Here is a 19,236-nt window from a genome sequence, read left to right as displayed (position 1 = left end):
GTGGAGTGGTGCTTCAGTGGAGGAAGACTACAGGGCAGAGGGGCGCCCCCTGCTCCCTCTGGCTGAGAGCTGCCCTTCACTAACCCTCCATCACCCCAGCCAGCTGGCCCAACTGGAAATCCCAGATAAGCCCCAGCTCTGGTCAGAACTAGTTTGGCAGCTCTGGGGGAACGTTTCTGGCTGACTGACCCTCCCCACAGCAGGAGCTGGCAGTTTTGCAAAAAAAAAAAAAGAAGAAGAAGAAGAAGAAGAAAAGACACGCGAACTAAAGGGGCTGAGAGGAGTGGCTACAATTACTTGAAACACTCCAAAATTCTGCTCGCTTGCAAGTGCAAGTTTACAATTAAGGATCCCAACAAGATTGCCCCCCTCCCAGGCCCTACGTTCATTCTCTCACACTCTCTTCTCTCCTTTGCAATGCAGTTTTGTTGCGATTCCATTTGTTTTGCAGCGCGATTGTTGAAGCAATATGATACTCCCCGCACGCAGCGCGACTTTTAGTCAATGCATTTTTCCTTCTCCTGCAATGCTATTGTTATTGTTATTATTGCAATTCAATCTCCCTGCCCTTTCCTCTCTCTACGCGAATCGCGCTCCGGCTGTGATTGCTCGGGTCTGACTTTGCGAGTGGCGGTGCGCTTCCAAACCCCCCTCACCCGCCCCCCGCCCCCTTTCCCCCCTCCCTCTCTTTTCCGCGCCCAGGCGAGAGCAGCCGATTGGCAGAGCGGTGCTTTCAGGAACAATAACAGTGGGGGGAGCCCGGGTCCCGGGGAGCCGCCCCCCCGCCCGGCCGCGCGGCTCGCGCCCCCCGCCGGGTCCCCACCTCCGCGCCCGCCCCGCGGGCTGACCGGCCCGACCGGGGCCCGCCCCCGGCGCCCACCATGTACGCCTTTGTGCGGTTCCTGGAGGACAACGTCTGCTACGCGCTGCCAGTGTCGTGCGTGCGCGACTTCAGCCCCCGCTCGCGGCTGGATTTTGACAACCAGAAGGTGTACGCCGTGTACCGGGGCCCGGAGGAGCTGGGCGCCGGGCCCGAGAGCCCCCCGCGCGCCCCCCGCGACTGGGGCGCGCTGCTGCTCCACAAGGCCCAGATCCTGGCGCTGGCAGGTGAGCGAGCGGGCCGGGAGGGATGGCGGGACCCGGGCGGGGGCAGGGACCCGGGGCGGAGGGGGCCGGGGGGAGCCTCTGCTCACTCCGGCCTCCTCCTCCCGCCCCCTAGGCTTTTCTTTTGGGGATGGGGTGTCTCGAAAAGGCCAGACCAGTTAAAAACAGCGGATGGTCCCCTTTGTCTTCCCCGCCTCCCCGACACTCCCGCGCTGTCAGTCTGTCTCCATCGCTCTTTATCTGTCTGTCGTCCTCTTTCTGTTTCTGTCTGTTCTCCTGGCCCCTTCACTTTTCTTTTCTCTCCCCTCCTTTGCACTCTTATTTCTCTGCCTCTCACCTTCTCTACGGTCCTTCCCCTCTCTGCTCCTTCTGTCTCAAGTTTCTCTGTCTCGCTTCCTTTAAGGCCCTTGGTGCCTCCTGGAATTGAGGAGGCAAGGTGGATATTGTCTGACTCTTCCAGGTGTGAGTCGCTCTTCACAGAAGGAAGCTATGACATCCTTGTCCCATCCGGGTCATCATTGGACAGGATGAGGAGGCCTTGATCACTGGGCACCACTCTCTCCTGCCCCTTCCTGGCTAGGTGACAGAGGTAAAGAGGTAGTGGCGCTCAGCATCCCTCAGCCTCCACACCCCTTTTCAGTCTCCCAGAAGGCTCTCTGAGTGAGAGCTGAGGGCAAGGAGTTTCTGGTCAGGATAAGACCAGACCTCCCATTCCTGCTTTCTCAGGGCCCTGACAAATCAGCAAGGCAGGTGGTCTCATCCCCATTTTGACAGATGAGGACACTGAGGTTCAGCTGGTGATAGGACAAGAAACCAGCCCTTCATTCAGCCTCCTTCACCAAGTTCTTTCTGCTACATTGAGGCACCTTTTCCTTTGTAAAGAGAGGTCAGTGAACCCTCTTTCCCAGCTAGTAGTAGGAGACTTGAGTACAGACATGAGAGGAAAAAGAAAGTATCACTTCCGTTTTGGGGAGCAGCCTTTTAGCAGCTGCTGGGGGTTGGGGGTACCCCAGAGTGGGCAGAGACAGCCAGCCAGCCTGCTCTCCACTTGGAAGGGAAGACCAGGGTTAGGAGCTGAATGAAGATGGTGTAGTTTTAAGACCTTTCCCAATTTTTCTAGCTTCCTTTGCTTTCTCACATTTAGCCTGAAAGATGAAGCCAGCATGTTATCATATTTAAATGTGGCAGATAAAGAAACTGGCTTGAAACCGAGAAGTGACTTGCCTAGGGTCCCATGGCAAATGAGCAGTGGATGAGAGCTCTGGCCCATGACCGTAGTTCCTTTCCAGCACCTCCTGCGGCCTCTGGAAAGTAGGTTTGCACATGAGGAGCGGAAGAAGAACTAAAAACCCACTGGCACCCCGGGTTCTTTTTGACAGACCGCATTTTCACCACCCCCCTGACAAGCCCTAGGGTGCAGTGGTGTACACTCATTCACAACACCTGGTGACGGCTGGGTCCCGGAAAACGGAATGAGGAGAAGTACGTAGAAAAGGGAAACCTGTGTAGCTGATTAGGTTTTATTTTGTTTGTTTGCTTGCTTTTAATTACCTGAGGGAAGGGACTAGGTGATTATTCCCCAAGAGTATAGGCCTGAGGAAGTTGTAACTAGGTTGTAACCTCAGCTTCACTTGGGCTAGAAGAAAAGAAAGCATGCTTCTTGATGATTGTATTATACTCCTAGATCTGAAAGGGCCTTAGGAGAGGGGAAGCTATGTATATCAGAAGGAGTCAGTGGTACGTATGTGACTTGGTGTGTAATGACTGTTTCCTCTTTTAGAGATTGTTCATTCATCCATTTATTCATTCAGCAACCATAAACACTGCTTGGCTCTTCAAGCACCGCAGAGAGGCTGTGAGGCGGTGGCAGCCCTCACGGACTCTGATTTTAAAAATCGATGAAAGCCCTCATAAGTAAGACATGGAGTTCTTGGTCTGAGAACCATGGGTTTTGAATCTATAGACTGTTCATCCTCCAAGTTGGAATGTTGATAAATCTCTGGGGTTATTAAACACAACAACACAAGAAATCTAGGCAACATATGGAAATTGGCAGAGCAGATCCAGAGAAGAACCGTGGCGCCAGTTTGAGGAAAGTGAGTTGAAAAACGCTCTCCCCCACCTCTTCACTTCTTTTTTGGGAGGAGACGGGGAGAAAAAAAACCAACTTGAGGTTGGCTAGACCACATTTCGAATTCCAATCAGCTGGTTAATTTTTAAATTGGAGCTGCTGCCCTGTCTGCAGATCTGGCTGGAAGGGCCAGGGTGGGTTTGGGGATTCATTCACCCTGAGAGAACTCTCCCGTGTGTCTTGAAACTCCATCTTGCCTTGAACGTGGCGGCTCTGAGAATCGCTCGCAGTGACTTCCTCTTAAAGAGCTCGTCTTTTGGCATCTCCAGCTATAAATACCACTGTGTCGTGGCACCGAACGTGAGGAGGTGAGCTGTCCAGGGGGGGGCAGAGATGGCTTTATGTTTGTGAATTGGCCACGAGTAGTTGATCCCTCTCTGGCACCAAGAGCATGGGTTCAAGGGCAGCTTTCGGGCTACTTCATGGCTGTTGGTGAGTTCATGTTGTTTACTGAGTATTTGCCCAGACCCCCCCGAGCTGTCTTCAAGTGTACCTCTTCTTGAATCCAGGAAATGTCAGAGCCAAGTGCTGTGGGACATTGCATTTTTCCAGCCTGTGGTGGTTTATGCCATGGTTCCATGTGTGTCAGATTCTGTGCTATCGCCCTCCTGTCAACAAATGGCGATTTCAGTCCAAGGGAAAAAGAAACCTACCTTTATTGATAGGTTCGCTATGTGCCTATGCATTGTCCCTGCTAGTCCTCCCTGTGACCCTGTTGGTAGAGATCGCTGTTGATATTATTTCCATTTTATAGATGAGGACACTGAGGCTCAGAGACTGGCCCGCTAATAAAGGGCAAAGCTAGCCTGGGAACACAGGCCCTGCTTGGCACGCTCCCTTGTAAAGTAGCTGATGTTCCCATCAGCCACACAGCGTGCAAGAAGTTCAAGCAAGTGGGAGACATGACCATGGAGCTTGGGGCTCAAGGCAAGTTTTCAAGCCAGAGTTTTCATTTCTGAGTTTTCAAGCCCATTCTGCTCTTCCTCTTCCTGTCTTACCAGCACCCCTCCTACAGAGCACCCACACCTCGCCCTCTCTGCCGTCACTTGTCATTTTACTGAGGATATCTCCAAGGAGCTTCCATCCTCCGTAGAGGAGCTACGTGCCCCATGACTTGGTTTACCTTTGGTCTCTCCTTGCTCACTCTCCTTTATTCGCCAAACAGGCTGTGGAAAGGGGGGCTACCCATGTGGAGAACTCACCATTGTCTAACTGCAGTCCGGCCTGCTACTGGGGCTCTTGGTTTTGAATTTGGTGGTTTCTACAGGGCAAACACTGGTTTCTCTAGGCTCAGAGTCTTACAGTACTAGGTCGTTCTGTCCAAGCACCTGTGCTCTGTTATTATTTGGGAGTGCTAAATTCCTTTTGTTGTCTAATGCCCCTTACTACTTCCTATGTGTCAGGTCCAGTGCTATATAGCACCAGGTCACCAGTACCTCGGACGTACTGGCTTTGAAATGACAGCATGACCCAGGGCAGACGAGTTCACTTTTCAGGCCCTGCAAAGTAGAGATTTTTGTCAGGGGCAGACTGATGAAGAAGCAAGGGGCATCATCCTCAGGGCATATGGAGTCTTAGGACCCGACAGAAGTGCTAAGTAGAGGTAGAAGCCAGGCACTGGTGGGGCAGAGGCAGAGGTAGGGGCAGAGAAACGGCCGATTCTAGGTGGGCTGACAGCTCTTCCCTTCCCAGCTCCACTACCACTGCCTGCATTCAGTCCTGTAGCAGCTTTTAGTTGTGTAAACCAGTGCCGAGGTCCTCCAATTGCTCACCCCGTCTCCAGTCTCTTTTCCAAGTTGCTGTCGGAATAATCTTCTAAAACACAGTCTTGGGCCTATTCACCTCTCTCCTTAGAACCTTCTGTAGCTCCCTGTTGCCAACTGAATTAAACTTCAGCTTCTCTGCCTGGCATTTGTAGTGGCCCCAGCCCCACCTTACTTCTCCAGCTTCACCCACCCTTCTCATTTTCCCTAGACCTGTGGTATTTCATGCCATCTTGAGAACACACCCGCAGACACTCCTTTGAACCAACCAAGATGGATTAATCATTGTCTGACATGGGGCCTCTGCCCGGGAAGCTCACCTCCCAGTGGGGAAAGCTAACATGTGACATGTTTGTGGTCCAGTGAGCTGAGGGCTGTGATAGAGGAGGAGACAAAATACACTGGGAGCTCCCCTGACTCAGGGTGTTCCCTGTCCTACCCTCTGCCCCCAGAGGGGACTCTCCCTCCTCAGAGCTCTCCCTTTACTCTGCTTCTCCCCTGCTTATGGATCTTAACATTTTGTCTTTTGCTTCTGGGTTAGTCATGAATGTGCCTGTCTTCCTTACCAGTCAGTGATCTCCTCCAGGACAGGGCCCTGCCTTCCTCGTCCGTGCATCCGCAGTGCCCAGCACATGGTCCGCGCCAGCCAGCCCGTGCTGAACTCATGAACTGCGGGAAGACAGGTGCATTTATTATGTTTGGGGAGCAGAAGTCGGGAAGGACAGGAACCTCTGTGGCAGCGACATGTTTTTCAGAGCAGAAACCTGCAGTGGGATTTTGAGGTTTCATTCAATGTTGTTCATCTGGAAAAAGTCAACATTCTTTATCACTCCCTTGACTAGAAAAACCCCACACTTGGGGGAAATAGCTTCCAAAGCCACGTTCTTCTTGCTTTGGTAATTTTAGCTCATTCAGGGCTCAGGTCCCAGCTTGGCATTGTCGGTCCAAATAGATCACTTGCTCCAGAAACGCTTTGGAACTTCTACAAAGTTAGCAGTGAAGCAGGGGACTAGGCGATTTCATATGCAAAGATTGTTGCATGTCATCGGTGGGAGACTGCCAACAAAAGGATTTATTTTTTTTTTAAAAGCGAGTGAAAACTTTTAATTTAGGTTTTGACATGTTCTGCTAATACACATTGGAGCAAAGATTGGAACTTGCCTGCTGTCATCTGTTGCAGATTCCACTGCAATGTTAACCGTTGAAGGCTCAGTCGGATGTGATTTGTCTTAGTCAAGAACCACGTATTTGTTACGATGAAATGGTCTGTGCTACAGAGTACTGCAGAGTTCTGGTTCACAGGATGAAAGAAAAAATTGCCCCAAGCAAGCTGAGGTCATACTCGTTTGTGTGGTGTTCTGTTATTCAAGAATACAGTAGTTTTATATTTTTAAAAAACACCAGAAAAGTGGAGTTCATGTTTAGATCTTTGACTCCGAGATTAATTCTCTTTCCGCCGTGCCTACCTGCTTTGTCTTACAAGCTCCTTCGAGAGAGAGATGTGTGCACTCTTCATTTTAAAATGCTTACCAGAAAAGGGCACATGCCCTGGAGAGGTTTTCTCTGATTTATTTAAGTTTTGTGGGTATTGAGTTATACTAGGTGGGCCACCATATGCTGGAGGGAAGTGCAGGGCGAATGGGCATTGTTTTTTGTTTCCTAGTACTAATTTACTAAATATTTAGGCAGTACTCAGCAGGTTCCAGGTTCAGTGCTAGGAATTTCTATATACTCTTATCTAAATCCCCGTGAGATAGGGCTACTTGTTTGACCTGGGAGAAGCGAGCTATTCAAACCGTTGTCTAGCAGGAACTGTAGGCGCCAGGCAATGGGCTACGTCTTCCCACATGCTCAGGGCTTGTGGAGAAGTGTGAGTCAGTTCATTCAGAAAGCATGACGCCTAAACTAAGGTGGCAATGGTCGTGATGGGTCTGAGATGGACTAAGAAAGGAGACTCCATGGAACTTGGCAACTGCCTGGCTGTGGTGATCTGGCCTCCCCTCCCTCCGTGGGGAGCTCTAGAAGAGCTGTTGGTGAGAAGAGGAGATGACGAGTTTAGTGTGAGACCAGTTGAAGCTTAGGGGCCCTTGAGACATCTGGGTGGATGCTCCAGGAGAGCCGTTAGGCACGTGTTCAAGGTCAAGGCAGCACGCTGAAATTGGGCTGAAGATGCCAACGTGGAAGTCATTAGCCACAGGACTGGTGAGGTCACAGCGGGGGAGGGTGCGGAGTAAAGACTCACGCAAGGCGGAATTGTTCAGAACACCAGCTTTTAAGGGCACAGCTGAAGAATAAGAGCCCCAAAAAGGTGACTGGGAAGAGACAGCCAGAGATGGATGGAGAATCTAGCGATAACCAGGGCAGATGGGTGTCCAGAAAATCAAGCTAAGAGAGAGGTCTTCAGATCCCAGATCTTGGCTTGTTTTTGTTTCTCCTAACTACATACAACTACTTCTTCCTCTGAGCTATTGGTTAGACGTACAGTAGGCCAGCTAAATATATACGCAAGTGAAGAAAAGATTTGCATGGGATGATATTTTGGTAGTTTTCAGTGTCTGAGTTCTGCCCGCAGTGGAGGAAGGATCAGGCCTGTTCTTTGGGGTCCAGAAAACAGAGCTGGATACAAAGAGTGGAATTCATAGGGGTTGGTAGGAGCAATATGGTAATAGCAGAGAGAGCAGATGAACAATTGAAAGGGCTTCCAGGATCGTGGTGAGTTCCTGATCACTGGAGGTGGCAAGCACGTCAAGAATATTCTGGAATGTAATCCTGCCCTATGGGAGAATTTGGTTAGGTAACCTCTAGGTCACTTCCTTAAATATTAAGGAGGAAGTGTTAGAGAATTGAAAGGAGATGTGCTTTGAAGTCAGACAGTCTGGGTTCCAATGGTAAATCTGCTCCAAAGAAGTGATGTGACCTTGGGGAGATTAATTGACCTCTCTGAGTCTCAGGTGCTCACGTGTAACATAGGGATAGTAGTCAGCTGCTTACCCACTGTGTTACTTAGCACAGGAATACAGCGAAGTGTCTGGCACATAGTAGGTGTCTGCTAGATAAGGCAGCTGTTAAGGACCGTGGTGGCTAGGAGTTCCTGGGACGAGAACGGCTTGCGTAGTTGTGCGTGCCACCATTCGTGGAAAGGACTGACTTAGCGGAGCAAGCACACGTAAGAAGCAGACAAGTTTAAAATTTAACTTTGTGTGTTTTAAATCATCCCGGGGCTTGGCTTCAGCATGAAAGGCTAGCGATCCCCTGTATGTTTTGCCCCTTTGTGACCCTATGCTGGGGCCATTTCTTACCCCGACAAATGAGCCAGCAGGATGAAGTTCCTGGGTTTGTTTATGCCCCAGCCCTGTACCAAGGCCAGTGAGGCAGTGGGAGTGAGAGTGAGGAGACCTTCTGAGACCTGGTTAGCAGTTTCTTCGCCTCCTTTTTGAATGGCGTCAGTAGGATGGTTCTTCTAGTGCCCACTGGGAGGGATTAGGTTATCTCTTACCCTGCCCTGCACAGAAGAGAAAGAGGCCTGGAGTTCCTTGTGACTGGCCTGCGGTCACAGAGCTGGAAGGACCTGTTGAGGATTTCTCGTCCAATCCTTGTGTTTTACAGAGAAGAAAACCGAGAGAAAGAGGAACTGACAGCCAGAGAGTCAGTCAGAGCCAGGCCTCGAACCAGTGTTTGCTGATTGCTTTCTGCTACCCCACAGCAGGCACTCTTGCGTTGTCTTGACTGGATGTAATCCTTGAAACTTGAGAATTTTGTCTGCCTTGGATTTTATAAAAACAAACACCGTAAGCTACAGAACGCGATGTGCATGTCTTCTCTGAGGCATGTCTGTTTTTAATGCAAACATCATAAGACTTTATAGGATTTTTGTACATATGAAAAACTTGAAACTTGAGTGTAGATATTTTTAAAACAAGGCAAACCTTTGTACACATTTTGCGTTTAGCTTCTCAGAATTTCAGCCTGGCTAACAAACCCACACCACATTAAACTCTCCGCTGTTGGCTCCTTTGAATGATCCAGCATGATTTTATGCAAAATGAGAGTCAAGACAATCCCTCTCGCTTTTTTTCTGTATACTACAAATTCTTCAGGGCTTTCTTCACTTTTGGAGACAGACTTGCGTTCCATTTTCTGTCCACCTTCCTGTTTTCTAAAATGCTGTTTTCTTATTACTCTGCCTCCATTAATGGGCTGTTTCTCTCTCCCTGCCCCCTCAGGTTAATAACAGATACCAGGTTCCTCTGTATTTCTGAAGAGTAGCTTCTACCATATTTTATGACTTTGAATGAGGACTCTGGGGATTCTTTAGAGCTTGGTGGACTTGGTAAGTTTGTAGTTCAGCCGTCTGCCACTCAGTCATACTTGTATAGTGCTCAGCTCAATTTGGAAATTTGTCACAGCGTTCTTCTGGGTGTAGGCAAGGTCTTAGGAGAAAGGCAGGCACTTTGGAAATTACATTGACATACTCATCATTTTATATGTGCCTTTTAGTTCAGTTGAGGAAGTTTTAGCAACTTGGTCATTTTTCTCTTGTTCTTATAGGATGATTACATGATAGGAATAGGGCCTGCGTGTCATGTAGACCTGATTTGAAATGCTGTCTCCGCTCTATAATAGCTTTATGTCTTAGGTAAGCCATCTCACTTCTTTGAGCTTCAATTTCTGCTTCAATGGAATTATTATGGGGATATTGATATCAGTAAAGAATTTGGCGTGGGCCCTGGCACATAGTAGGTGCTTACTCAGTATTTGTTGACTGGATGGATGCAATCAACTGATATCACAGCAGCTGGAAAGGAGGAGGAAATAGTTGATGTCCAAATCCTTGGTGGTTTTCTTCGCCCTGGAATAAAGAGAATTAGGAAGTCAGAATCAGTAAAGGTTGTCTCTCCAGAGGCTACGTATTTGTTTGTTTACATGAGAACTGATTATTTAGTCTATGGCTTGGAACCATTGCAAAGGCAGGTTGACTAGAGAGTTTTCCTCGTCCATGTGGTTTCTTGGGATTCCAAGCCAGAAGCACACTCCAAAGCTATGTTAAAATGCTACGTGAAGTTATTCGCTGTCTTAGAAGATCCACACCACCGTTCACCTTCATTAATGTGACCAGTCAAGAGTTACAGCTTTTTGTCACCCTGTGTTCAGTCTCCTCCTCACACCTCATCCATCTTGCTTGCCACTGCCACATTAATCTTCCCGAAACATCTCTTTCATCGCATCTCCACCTGTGTCAGATACCTGCAGTGCTTCTCTTTGCCATGGGATAAAAGCCAAGCACGGAACCCGCAGGGACAGCCTCAGAGCAGCTATTCATTGAACACCTATGACAAGCAGGGCTCTGTGCTTGGTGTTTTACATGCACCATCTTTTGGAAAACAGTTCATCATTTCCACGTTACAGATAATGAAACTGAGACCCAGACAGGTTAAGTAGCTTGCCCAAGTTCCCAAAGTTAGTATGTGGCAGAGGCAGAATTCCACACAAGGACCCTCATTCAAAGGACTGTGCTGCTTTTATTAGATCCTGGGCCTCCCTCTCCCAACCATTTCTTTCACTTTTGATGATGACACTGATTATTCATTAATCTTCTGTGGACTAGATGTAGATGTGAGGTATCACCTTCATCAGGATTAGGGTCAGGAAGACCTGGAGACCGGAGGTTTGCCCCACGTGAGCCAGCATCTCTCAGGAAGTCAAACCTTGCATTCTGGTTGGGGTCCTAGGTACATACTGGGTTGTAAGGGTCCAAAAGACAAGGAACACTTAGCATTGTTTCAACTCAAAACAGAGCCCAGTCAATGTGCACTGACTGCAGAAAAGGATGAATGGAGGCCCCGGGTCTTCTTGGGCCCTTATCCCTGGAGCACAAGTGAAGGTGGAGACTGATGCACATTGTGATAGAACCAAGAAGTAGTTAGCTCTCGGAGGAGCCTCAATGTCCCCCTTGGCCAAGTTTCCAGATCAGAAGGCATGGGATTGGAGGGACTACCTGCTTCTGCTCCTTTCTGGAACTCACTCTTGTCATTTCAGACCTTCCTGTACTGCTGAGCCTACCTTTTCAAAGAAACCATCCAAGCCCTGAGGCCCGGCTACAACCTGTTTCTGTTATGCCTGGCGATGATCACTGCTTTCTGGGGACTTCATGAGGACAGAGGCAACTGGCAGGAGAGTGGGAGTAAAGTGTTCTTCTGCTTTGATATTTGGACTGGGGAATTTGGATGTTTTCATCTATAGCCATCATTCATTCATTCGGCATTCGTGCTGGTTCTGCCATGTTGCAGGCCAGTGTTTAGAGAGGATAAACATGGGTTTAGTGGGAAGAGAGACCTAGATCAAATTCTGGCTCTGCACCTTCCATCTGGGTGGCTTTGGGCCATTTGTGAGTCTCATGTCTTTTTTAGTGGGGGGGAAAATGTGGCTAATAATACTTAATTGCAGGGCTGTTGTGAAGTGTAGTAGTATAAGAGAGTAGCCTGATGGTGGTAGCTGATGGGTAGACATTCTACAAGTGGTAGCCTGTCTTTTAGTTGAAGTATAACAACATAAAATTCACTATTTTATCCATTTTAAAGTATGTACAAATCAGTGGTTCTTAGTATATTCAGTGTTCTGCAGCCATCTTCACTATCCAATCCAGAACATTTTCATCACACACACACACACACACACACACACAGGAAATCCCTGTGACCTACTAAGCGGTCACTTCTCATTGCCTCTTCGCCCAATGCCCCTGGCACACATTAATCTACTCACTGTCTCTGTGGATTTGGCTATGCTGGCATTTCACACACAAGGAATCAGGCAACACGTGGACTTTGCGTCTGGCTTTTTTCACTTAGCGTAATGTTTTCAGGGTTCATCGTGTTGTAGCATTGGCCGTACTTCATTTCTTTCCACAGCTGCATGATAGTCCATTGCATGGATATACCACATGTTTTTACCCATTTGTCAACTGATAAACAGTTGAGTTGTTTCCACCTTTTACCTATTATGAAGAGTGTTGCTATGAATATTCACACACAGGTTTTTAGCAGATATGTTTTCATTGCCCTTGGGTGTGTACCTGGAAGTGGAACGCTGGGTCATATAATTTTATATGTAACATTTTGAGGAACAGTCAGCCTGTTTTCCACAGTGGCTGTCCCATTGTACACGCCCACCAGGAATGAATGAGGGTTCCAGTTTCTTTACATCCTCCCAACACTTGCTGCATCTCTTCTCTGATCTTTTCTTTTGATTACAGCCATCTTCGTGTGGAGTGGCAGGTAGCCCATCGTGTTTTTGATCTGCAGTCCACTAATGACTGATGATTGGGAGCGTCTTCTCATTTACTTCTTGGTGTAGCCTCTTTTTATTCTTCTTCCATTAAACAGTGCTGTTTGAGGAGTCCCTGCTGTATGGCCAGGCCTAGGGTACGGGCCCTGTCCTGAGGTTACTCCCACTCCAGTGGGGAAGGTAGACCTCAAACCACATGCTTGCGGCATATTAAAACAAGAGGCTACAGAGAGACGCGTACACTGTGTATTGGGACCTTTGAGGAAGACGGAGGAGATGAGTGGAGGCTGAGCAGTTTGTCAAGCAGACAAGAAGGGAGGGGGACATTCCTTTCACATGGAAGAGCGTGGAGCCCAGGGTACAGCTGATGGGGGTGGGGCCTCCTGGTATCAGGTAGGGAGTGGAGCCTCCAGGCAGGCAGTTGGGCAGGTCTCCACCTGAAAAAAGCAAGCCTCCAGCAGGCTCTGAGCCAGCAGCAGGCTCTGCCGAGCCTTGCCGTCCACCATACATACAGGGCTCTGTTGCTTTCAAGGCACATTTACTCAGCTGATTTGATCCCACTTGAGGTACACATTATGTCTCCATTTCTACAGAAAAAGAAAAATGACACTCACTGACATAGCAAGCTTGCCTGACTTCTCACTCCACCAAGTAGCTGCACTGGACTTGGAGTCCAGGTTGTCTGACTCCTAGTATTTTCCACACCTGTTGACCAGACCTCAGTTCCTCTTACCTTGGCATTCAAGGCCATTTATTCTCTAAGCCCCAACCACCTTAACTTCCTTCCTCGCCTCTTTTTCCTGCCTGTAACTGAACCATGTTTTGTAACCATTCCAGTCTAAATAGTTTTCCAACCTTCCTTTTTTAGTTTCTCGTCTTGGTCCCTTTTGTGTGGTCCAGATTCTTTCCATCCTTAAATGGCTTAGGAGCACTGCCTGCCCGTGTACTGTTCACTCCCCTCAGGTACTTACTAGAATTGATGCCGAAGTGGTGGTCTTCACAGCAGCCTGGCAGAGTGATTGAGGCACAGATGACGAAGCAGGATCATAGAAGTAAAGTAACTTACCTGAGATCACTCAGGAAGTAAGGAGTCTAGCTCCAGTGTCATCTCTCAAAAGCTTGCCATGGTTGCCCTGACCAAAGGGATCTCTCTTGCCCCTGAGATCCTATAGCAGTTACTTCCCCCTTAGCCAAACTCACTATTTGAGGGCTTGGATTATCTTTTTCATCGGTTTTTATCTTGTGCCCCCACAACTGGGTGCTCATGTTCCATGTCTGGGGCCCAGGCTAGAACCCGTAAGTGTAAATTCTCAGTAAATGTTATGCTGAGCCATAGGAGGAAATGCTCTGGATGCCGGTCACAGGGTCTGGGTTCTCACACTGTCCGGGTTTTGACATTAACTTCTGTGACCTTGCACATTAGTGAGCTCTGCAGAGTGAGCCCCCTACCTGTGTCGCTCTTCTGCATCCGCGGGCCTGACCGTTGAGTGGACGGATGAGTGGACTTCGCCCTCTGGAGCCTCAGTTTCCTCACCTGCACTGTGAAACCATTGAACGAGATGATCTGAGGATTGCTCTCAGTGCACATATTACCCAGTTTTGTGCGTCTGAGTGATTGCCTCTCTCCAACCAGCCTGGTCCGGAGCTACAGACTTTCAGCTCCGGGAGGCAGAGCCTAGCTTGTCATTTCTAGTTCAGTGTCTGCATCGCAAACCTTTGCCCTTGAAGTTTTCAAACTGACAACTAGCTCAGGAGCTTTGCCTTAACACATTCAGAAGTCCCAACGCCACCCTCTCATCCTGGGTGTCCTTTGTTTCACATGTAAAAACACCGGTCTTCCCCATTTGGGGATAACTTCGTTTGAAGCACATTCTTTAGCTTTTATATTTTAGCAGCTTTTGGACTGTAGAGTCTACAATGATTTGTAGGAGGAAGAAGCCACTGCCGTTTTAGAAAGACCACAGTTCCCGCTGTTGTTCAGGCCTAACTCATTGGATGTATTTTATAGGCATAAGAGAATAAAAGCAGGCCTTTCCTGTGAAAACAGAATCCGAGGAGTGCTCCTCCAGTTAGAGGGGAAGGCCGTTTTCCCCTCTGATCGGTGAGGGTGGCTAACAAAGACTAGTTTTTCTTGGGCAGTTCCCTTGCACTCTGCACCCTTCTTAAGTCATTCCATGATTTTTTTTTTAAATTGTTTCTTTACTCACTATATGTTTAAGGAAATAAAAATGATTCCGAGCATGTTGATAGTGTCAGTCTTCATGTTCTGTTTTGTTCACTGAGAACCTGATGTGTACCAGGCGCTGTGCGTGAGTTACGTGAATGACAGAGCAGACACCAGAGCTCCGTGAGACGAAGGCCTTGCGCCTCCCTCCTTGCCCTGCCACGCAAGAGCTGAGGTTCCCACTGAGGTCTCTCTGGCCCCAGAGTCCCATCCCCTCTCAAACGGGGGCTCCCTTCCTAAGACTGTTTGGGAAGATGTGGCATTTGACTACATTCTAGAATAGTTGTGTGCTTATAAGCTTCCTTCTCAGCTTTACTAACAAGTTGTGAAGAGAGAAGCCTGGCTTGGGGGAAGTGTAAGAGCATGTTTAACACACACACATATGCATGCACACACACACACACTCACACATAAAGACCCTCAGAGACTGTGTTTAACCAGCTACCTGGCCACATGCCACATCCAGCATTGGGCAACATGCTAGAAAGTGCATTTGGGATGTAGCAGTGGGAACCTTTGAGGAATCAAAGAAACAGTAATTGCCAGAGTTTCAACTCAAGCCCAGAACACAAGACCCCAACATATTTACCACAAGGGGCCAGCTCCAGGTTCCAGCTCTACCTTTAGAAGTCTCCTCTTTGAATTTTTCCTTTTGACAGCTACAGCGAAAGACAGATCTGGGAAATAAAGTTTGACATCTGTGCAGGAGAAAAAAATTCTTTTAGATTGTCTGAAGTTGATCTCCAAGAATGAGAAAGTGAGGAGAAGTCCTACCCCTTTGCGTCTATGTGGCACCTTCCAGTTCTTGGTTCATTTCGGTGTACACGGGTATCACACGTAAGCACGGGGTGAGATGCCAGTGGCCTGTTTCTCACTCCTGGCTCTCCCTCAGACTCCCACCTTGGGCAAGCCCCTTCTGTCCTCTGGGTTTGAGTTCCCTCATCTGTAAAATGAGAGAGTTGGGCCAGCTGGTCATCAGGGCCCCTCAAACTGTGCCATTCTATGATCTGATACCGGTAAAAAGGCAGTAAATGTTATATGTTAACTCTTCTTATCTGTCTTAACCTCAGCCTGTCTTATGTCGGGACTGTGGGGAGGCTCTGTCTCCGTAAGAGCCAGTGAACCTTTCATGCTTATTGGCACCTGAGCTGGCAGAAAAACACCACATTTTCTTGGGAATTCACTTGGCTTAGAAAGATCTTGGTTGTTGAGGGATCCATGGACTAGTTAAGTTTAGACCAAATAGCAAACTAACGGCCACTCCAGTTCCAAGATTCCATAAAAGGCCACCCCTTAAGGTATACTTGGCGAAACCTCTAAGCAAAATCATTGGACACGATTTCAGCGCTTTGTCTGGCGGTGCTTATAGCGTAGACCTCAGGGCCTGGAGCCTGATCTGCACTGCTGCTTTTAGGAGCCCTGCATGCAGGCGGGACAGGTCTTAGGTTTGTTTATTTTTCCTTTTTAACTGGTCTGGCCTCAGTCGTTCTCTAGCATTTGAGGTTATGGGTATTTTGAGCATTTTGACTCATAATGAACCTTGTTCTCTTGATATGCATTTTAGAAGACAAATCTGACCTTGAAAACAGTGTGATGCAGAAGAAAATAAAAATCCCCAAACTTTCTCTCAATCACGTAGAAGAAGATGGGGAGGTTAAAGATTATGGGGAAGAAGATTTACAGCTTAGACACATCAAGGTAACAAAATCTTTCCCTTTTTTTTGGAAGTTGATGGGGGCATTGTCAGAGTCTTGATAGCCGAAGAGTTCCAGTCTGGCCTCTTCTCCCCACAGAAATGTCCTCTGGGGATTTGTTCAGGTTGGGAGAGCCTTGGGACAGCTCGTATGCCTTTGCCTTGCTGGCCAGCTTTCCAGGAGCCCTGACTCATGCGGTGCCACCACTCACTGCCTGACTGCCTCTTGGAGGCAGTGTCTTCACTGCTGAGGGTTTGGAACGGTGCTTTCCTCTCTGGCCTACGGCTCTGAGCTCCAAGAATATGAAACAGCCATTCTCGGGCAGAAGTTCAGAGCCAGCCACTATCAGATTGCCCCTAACAGCTAAGGGTAGACGCGATAGGAAGCAGAATGTGCCAGGTTTACACAAAGGAGTTTGTGGACCCTGAGTTGAAAGAAAACTTTTACATGAAGTTGCATTTCCTTTGATGTGCTCCCCAGTTGGTCTCCTCCAGCCTTCACTTGTAAACCCACTGAATATCTTGTTCAACAAGCCAGATGTTGTTTCTGTATAATGGGTACCCCAGAGGAAGGGAGGAGAAAGAAGGCTGCCTTCGTCACTGACCATGGTCTGATATTGGACACAAGGTCAAGGACATCCCCAAGGCATAGTCCAAAAGATGCAGCTGAGTTCAGGAGATGCATTCATTGCCTCCGTGCTATGGGCCTGGCCCTGTGCTGGTTCCTGGGGTCATAGAGACTAGGCAGACGTGGCCCTGGCCCTTGGTGGTCACAGTGTAGTGACGCAGACAGTTATCTAAATTGATCAGTACAATTTTAGAAGATAAGTTCATCTGAACTAGCAGCACCTTATCCTGCGGGATAAAATGATAGGATAGGATTTTTGTCATGTAACTCAATCTCAGAATCACGTTGTTTTTGTTTTTTTCATTAAACACCCAGAAACTAATCAAGAGGTAAAGGCAGGCTTGACCTGAGGCAGTTAATTTGTCTGGAATCCACTGTCCTTAGTTGTCTGCACCTCCCACAAGTGCCCCAATCAGGAGAGCTCCTGGCCCTCCTGCCTTGAGTGAGGAATTCAGTTGGTCCTGTAACTCCCACTCCCCCTCAATGGAAGCTTTGTCTCCTTGAGCTGAAATTTCCTCCGGCAGCTGAAACCCCAGCCCCTAGATAGTCCTGGATAATTTTCTTCTCAATGAACTATGCTGTGTATATCCACTGTCTTGCTGAGCTTCAACTTGGCAAGAGTCCGAGGAGAGGCTGGCAGATGTGGGGGCAGGGGCCTCGTGCTAGAAGCTGGGCTCTAGGTTCCGGACCTGCTCTGTCTGCGAGCTCGCCACGTGACCCCAAGTGTGGTCCCTCCCCTCTCTGAGCCTCAGTGTCCTCACCTGGAAAATGAGGGAGTTAAACTGAAGGAACTTCCAGTGCCAGCATTCTTTGAACTTTTCAGTTAAGTAAACATTTATCAAGCCCCTGCCAAGTGCCAGTTCTGAGTAGGCAGTGGAGAAACAGAGAAAATAAGACATGGCTCCTGCCCTAGATTAGAACAGATTAGAGTTCTTAGTGTCCTTCCCAATGAAAGCATTCTTGAGGAAAAGGTTACTGGTGGAATGCCCTTTGTTTTCTTGTGTGTTGGCGGGGGTGTTTGTTTTGTCTTGGGGTGTTTTGCCTTTTATGTTTTTATTGTTGAAGAGATTTGAGTATTGACTCCCCTGGGATGGTTTGGCCCAGCCTGATTTCTCTCAGATTCTCCACCAATATACATTGAACACCCCTGTGAGCAAGTCACTGCCTAGGCCCTATGGCAGGGGGTGGGGTGGGGAAGGGCTGGGGAGCTGGGGAGGGTCGAATGGTAGAACAGGCACCCAGGAGGCAGAGCGATGGAATGGAAAAAGCACCGGGGTCTGGGAAACCAGAGTCCCGGCTCTGCCACCAACTGACCGTGTGACCTTAGGCAAGACCCTTCCCCACCCTGAATCTCTGTTTGCGCATTTGTAAAATGAAAGGCTTTGAGTATTTGCACAGGTCTCTCCAAGCACTGATGTTCTGTGGTTCTGTGATTCTAGGATTGTCTGGGGAAATATTGAGCCGCAGTCCAAGAAAGTCCCAGCTGCCCTTGCCTGAACTGATTCTCGTTGTCCTACACAGAGACCCGAGGGGCGGAAGCCGAGCGAAGTGGCGCATAAGAGCATCGAGGCCGTGGTGGCCCGGCTGGAGAAGCAGAACGGCCTGAGCCTGGGCCACAGCACGTGTCCGGAGGAGGTCTTCGTGGAGGCCTCGCCGGGCACGGAGGACATGGACAGTCTGGAGGACGCCGTCGTGCCCCGGGCTCTGTACGAGGAGCTGCTGCGCAACTACCAGCAGCAGCAGGAGGAGATGCGCCACCTCCAGCAGGAGCTGGAGCGGACTCGGAGGCAGCTGGTCCAGCAGGCCAAGAAGCTCAAGGAGTACGGGGCGCTCGTGTCGGAAATGAAGGAGCTCCGTGACCTCAACCGGAGGCTCCAGGACGTGCTGCTCCTAAGGCTCGGCAGTGGTGAGTGCCCCAGCAGGCCACCTCCCACTCCACGGGGGGGGGGGGGGTGGCACAGCTCTTCTCCCAGGAGGGCCCGGGGGAGCCGTGGGCCAGGCGTCCCCGAAGCCAGGGGAGGGCGGAGGCTTGGCTCAGCCGTCACCCCGAGGTACAGCCACCCCTCCCACAGTGAGTCTGAGAGCAGCTTCTGAGTGCAGCGGCCTTAGCTACCTAGAACCCGGTGGGGAACACTGAGAAATGGGGCGCAGAGAGCCAGGGCCGCCACTCATCTCTGCACTCCTTCTGCAAGACGCAGTACCAGGGGTTGTAGGAATCCTCTCCAAGGAGGTTTCAGGAATGTGAAGAGAACTAGACATGGTCCTATAAAGGTGTATTACGTTAAGTCAGAAAGATAAATGCCACAGGGGGGATGCGGATAAGATAAGAGAGTTCAGAGTTTGGAGAGGTTGTTTGTAACTGAGGGAGACTTCAGGAAGGCTGTGAGCCTTGAGGCAGGCCTTGAAGGG

General features: G+C 49.1%; 1 protein-coding gene across 1 annotated transcript in view; it reads left to right on the top strand.

The window, feature by feature from the left end:
* Positions 1 to 704: 704 nt before the first annotated feature.
* The window catches only part of BEND5 (BEN domain containing 5), a 47,589-nt gene continuing 29,057 nt past the window's right edge, over positions 705 to 19,236 (top strand). The window contains exons 1-3 of the mRNA XM_045799580.2: positions 705 to 1,107; positions 16,071 to 16,204; positions 18,349 to 18,733. Coding sequence (XP_045655536.1) covers positions 882 to 1,107; positions 16,071 to 16,204; positions 18,349 to 18,733 — 745 coding nt within the window. The 5' untranslated portion in view covers positions 705 to 881. The remainder of the gene's footprint in view (positions 1,108 to 16,070; positions 16,205 to 18,348; positions 18,734 to 19,236) is intronic.

This window comes from Ursus americanus, chromosome 12 (assembly GCF_024610735.1).
Source record: "Ursus americanus isolate L20-20 chromosome 12, mUrsAme1.1.p, whole genome shotgun sequence".
Lineage (NCBI taxonomy): Eukaryota > Metazoa > Chordata > Mammalia > Carnivora > Ursidae > Ursus > Ursus americanus.
Note: the sequence above shows the minus strand (reverse complement) of the source record. Positions and strands in the feature narration are given on the sequence as shown.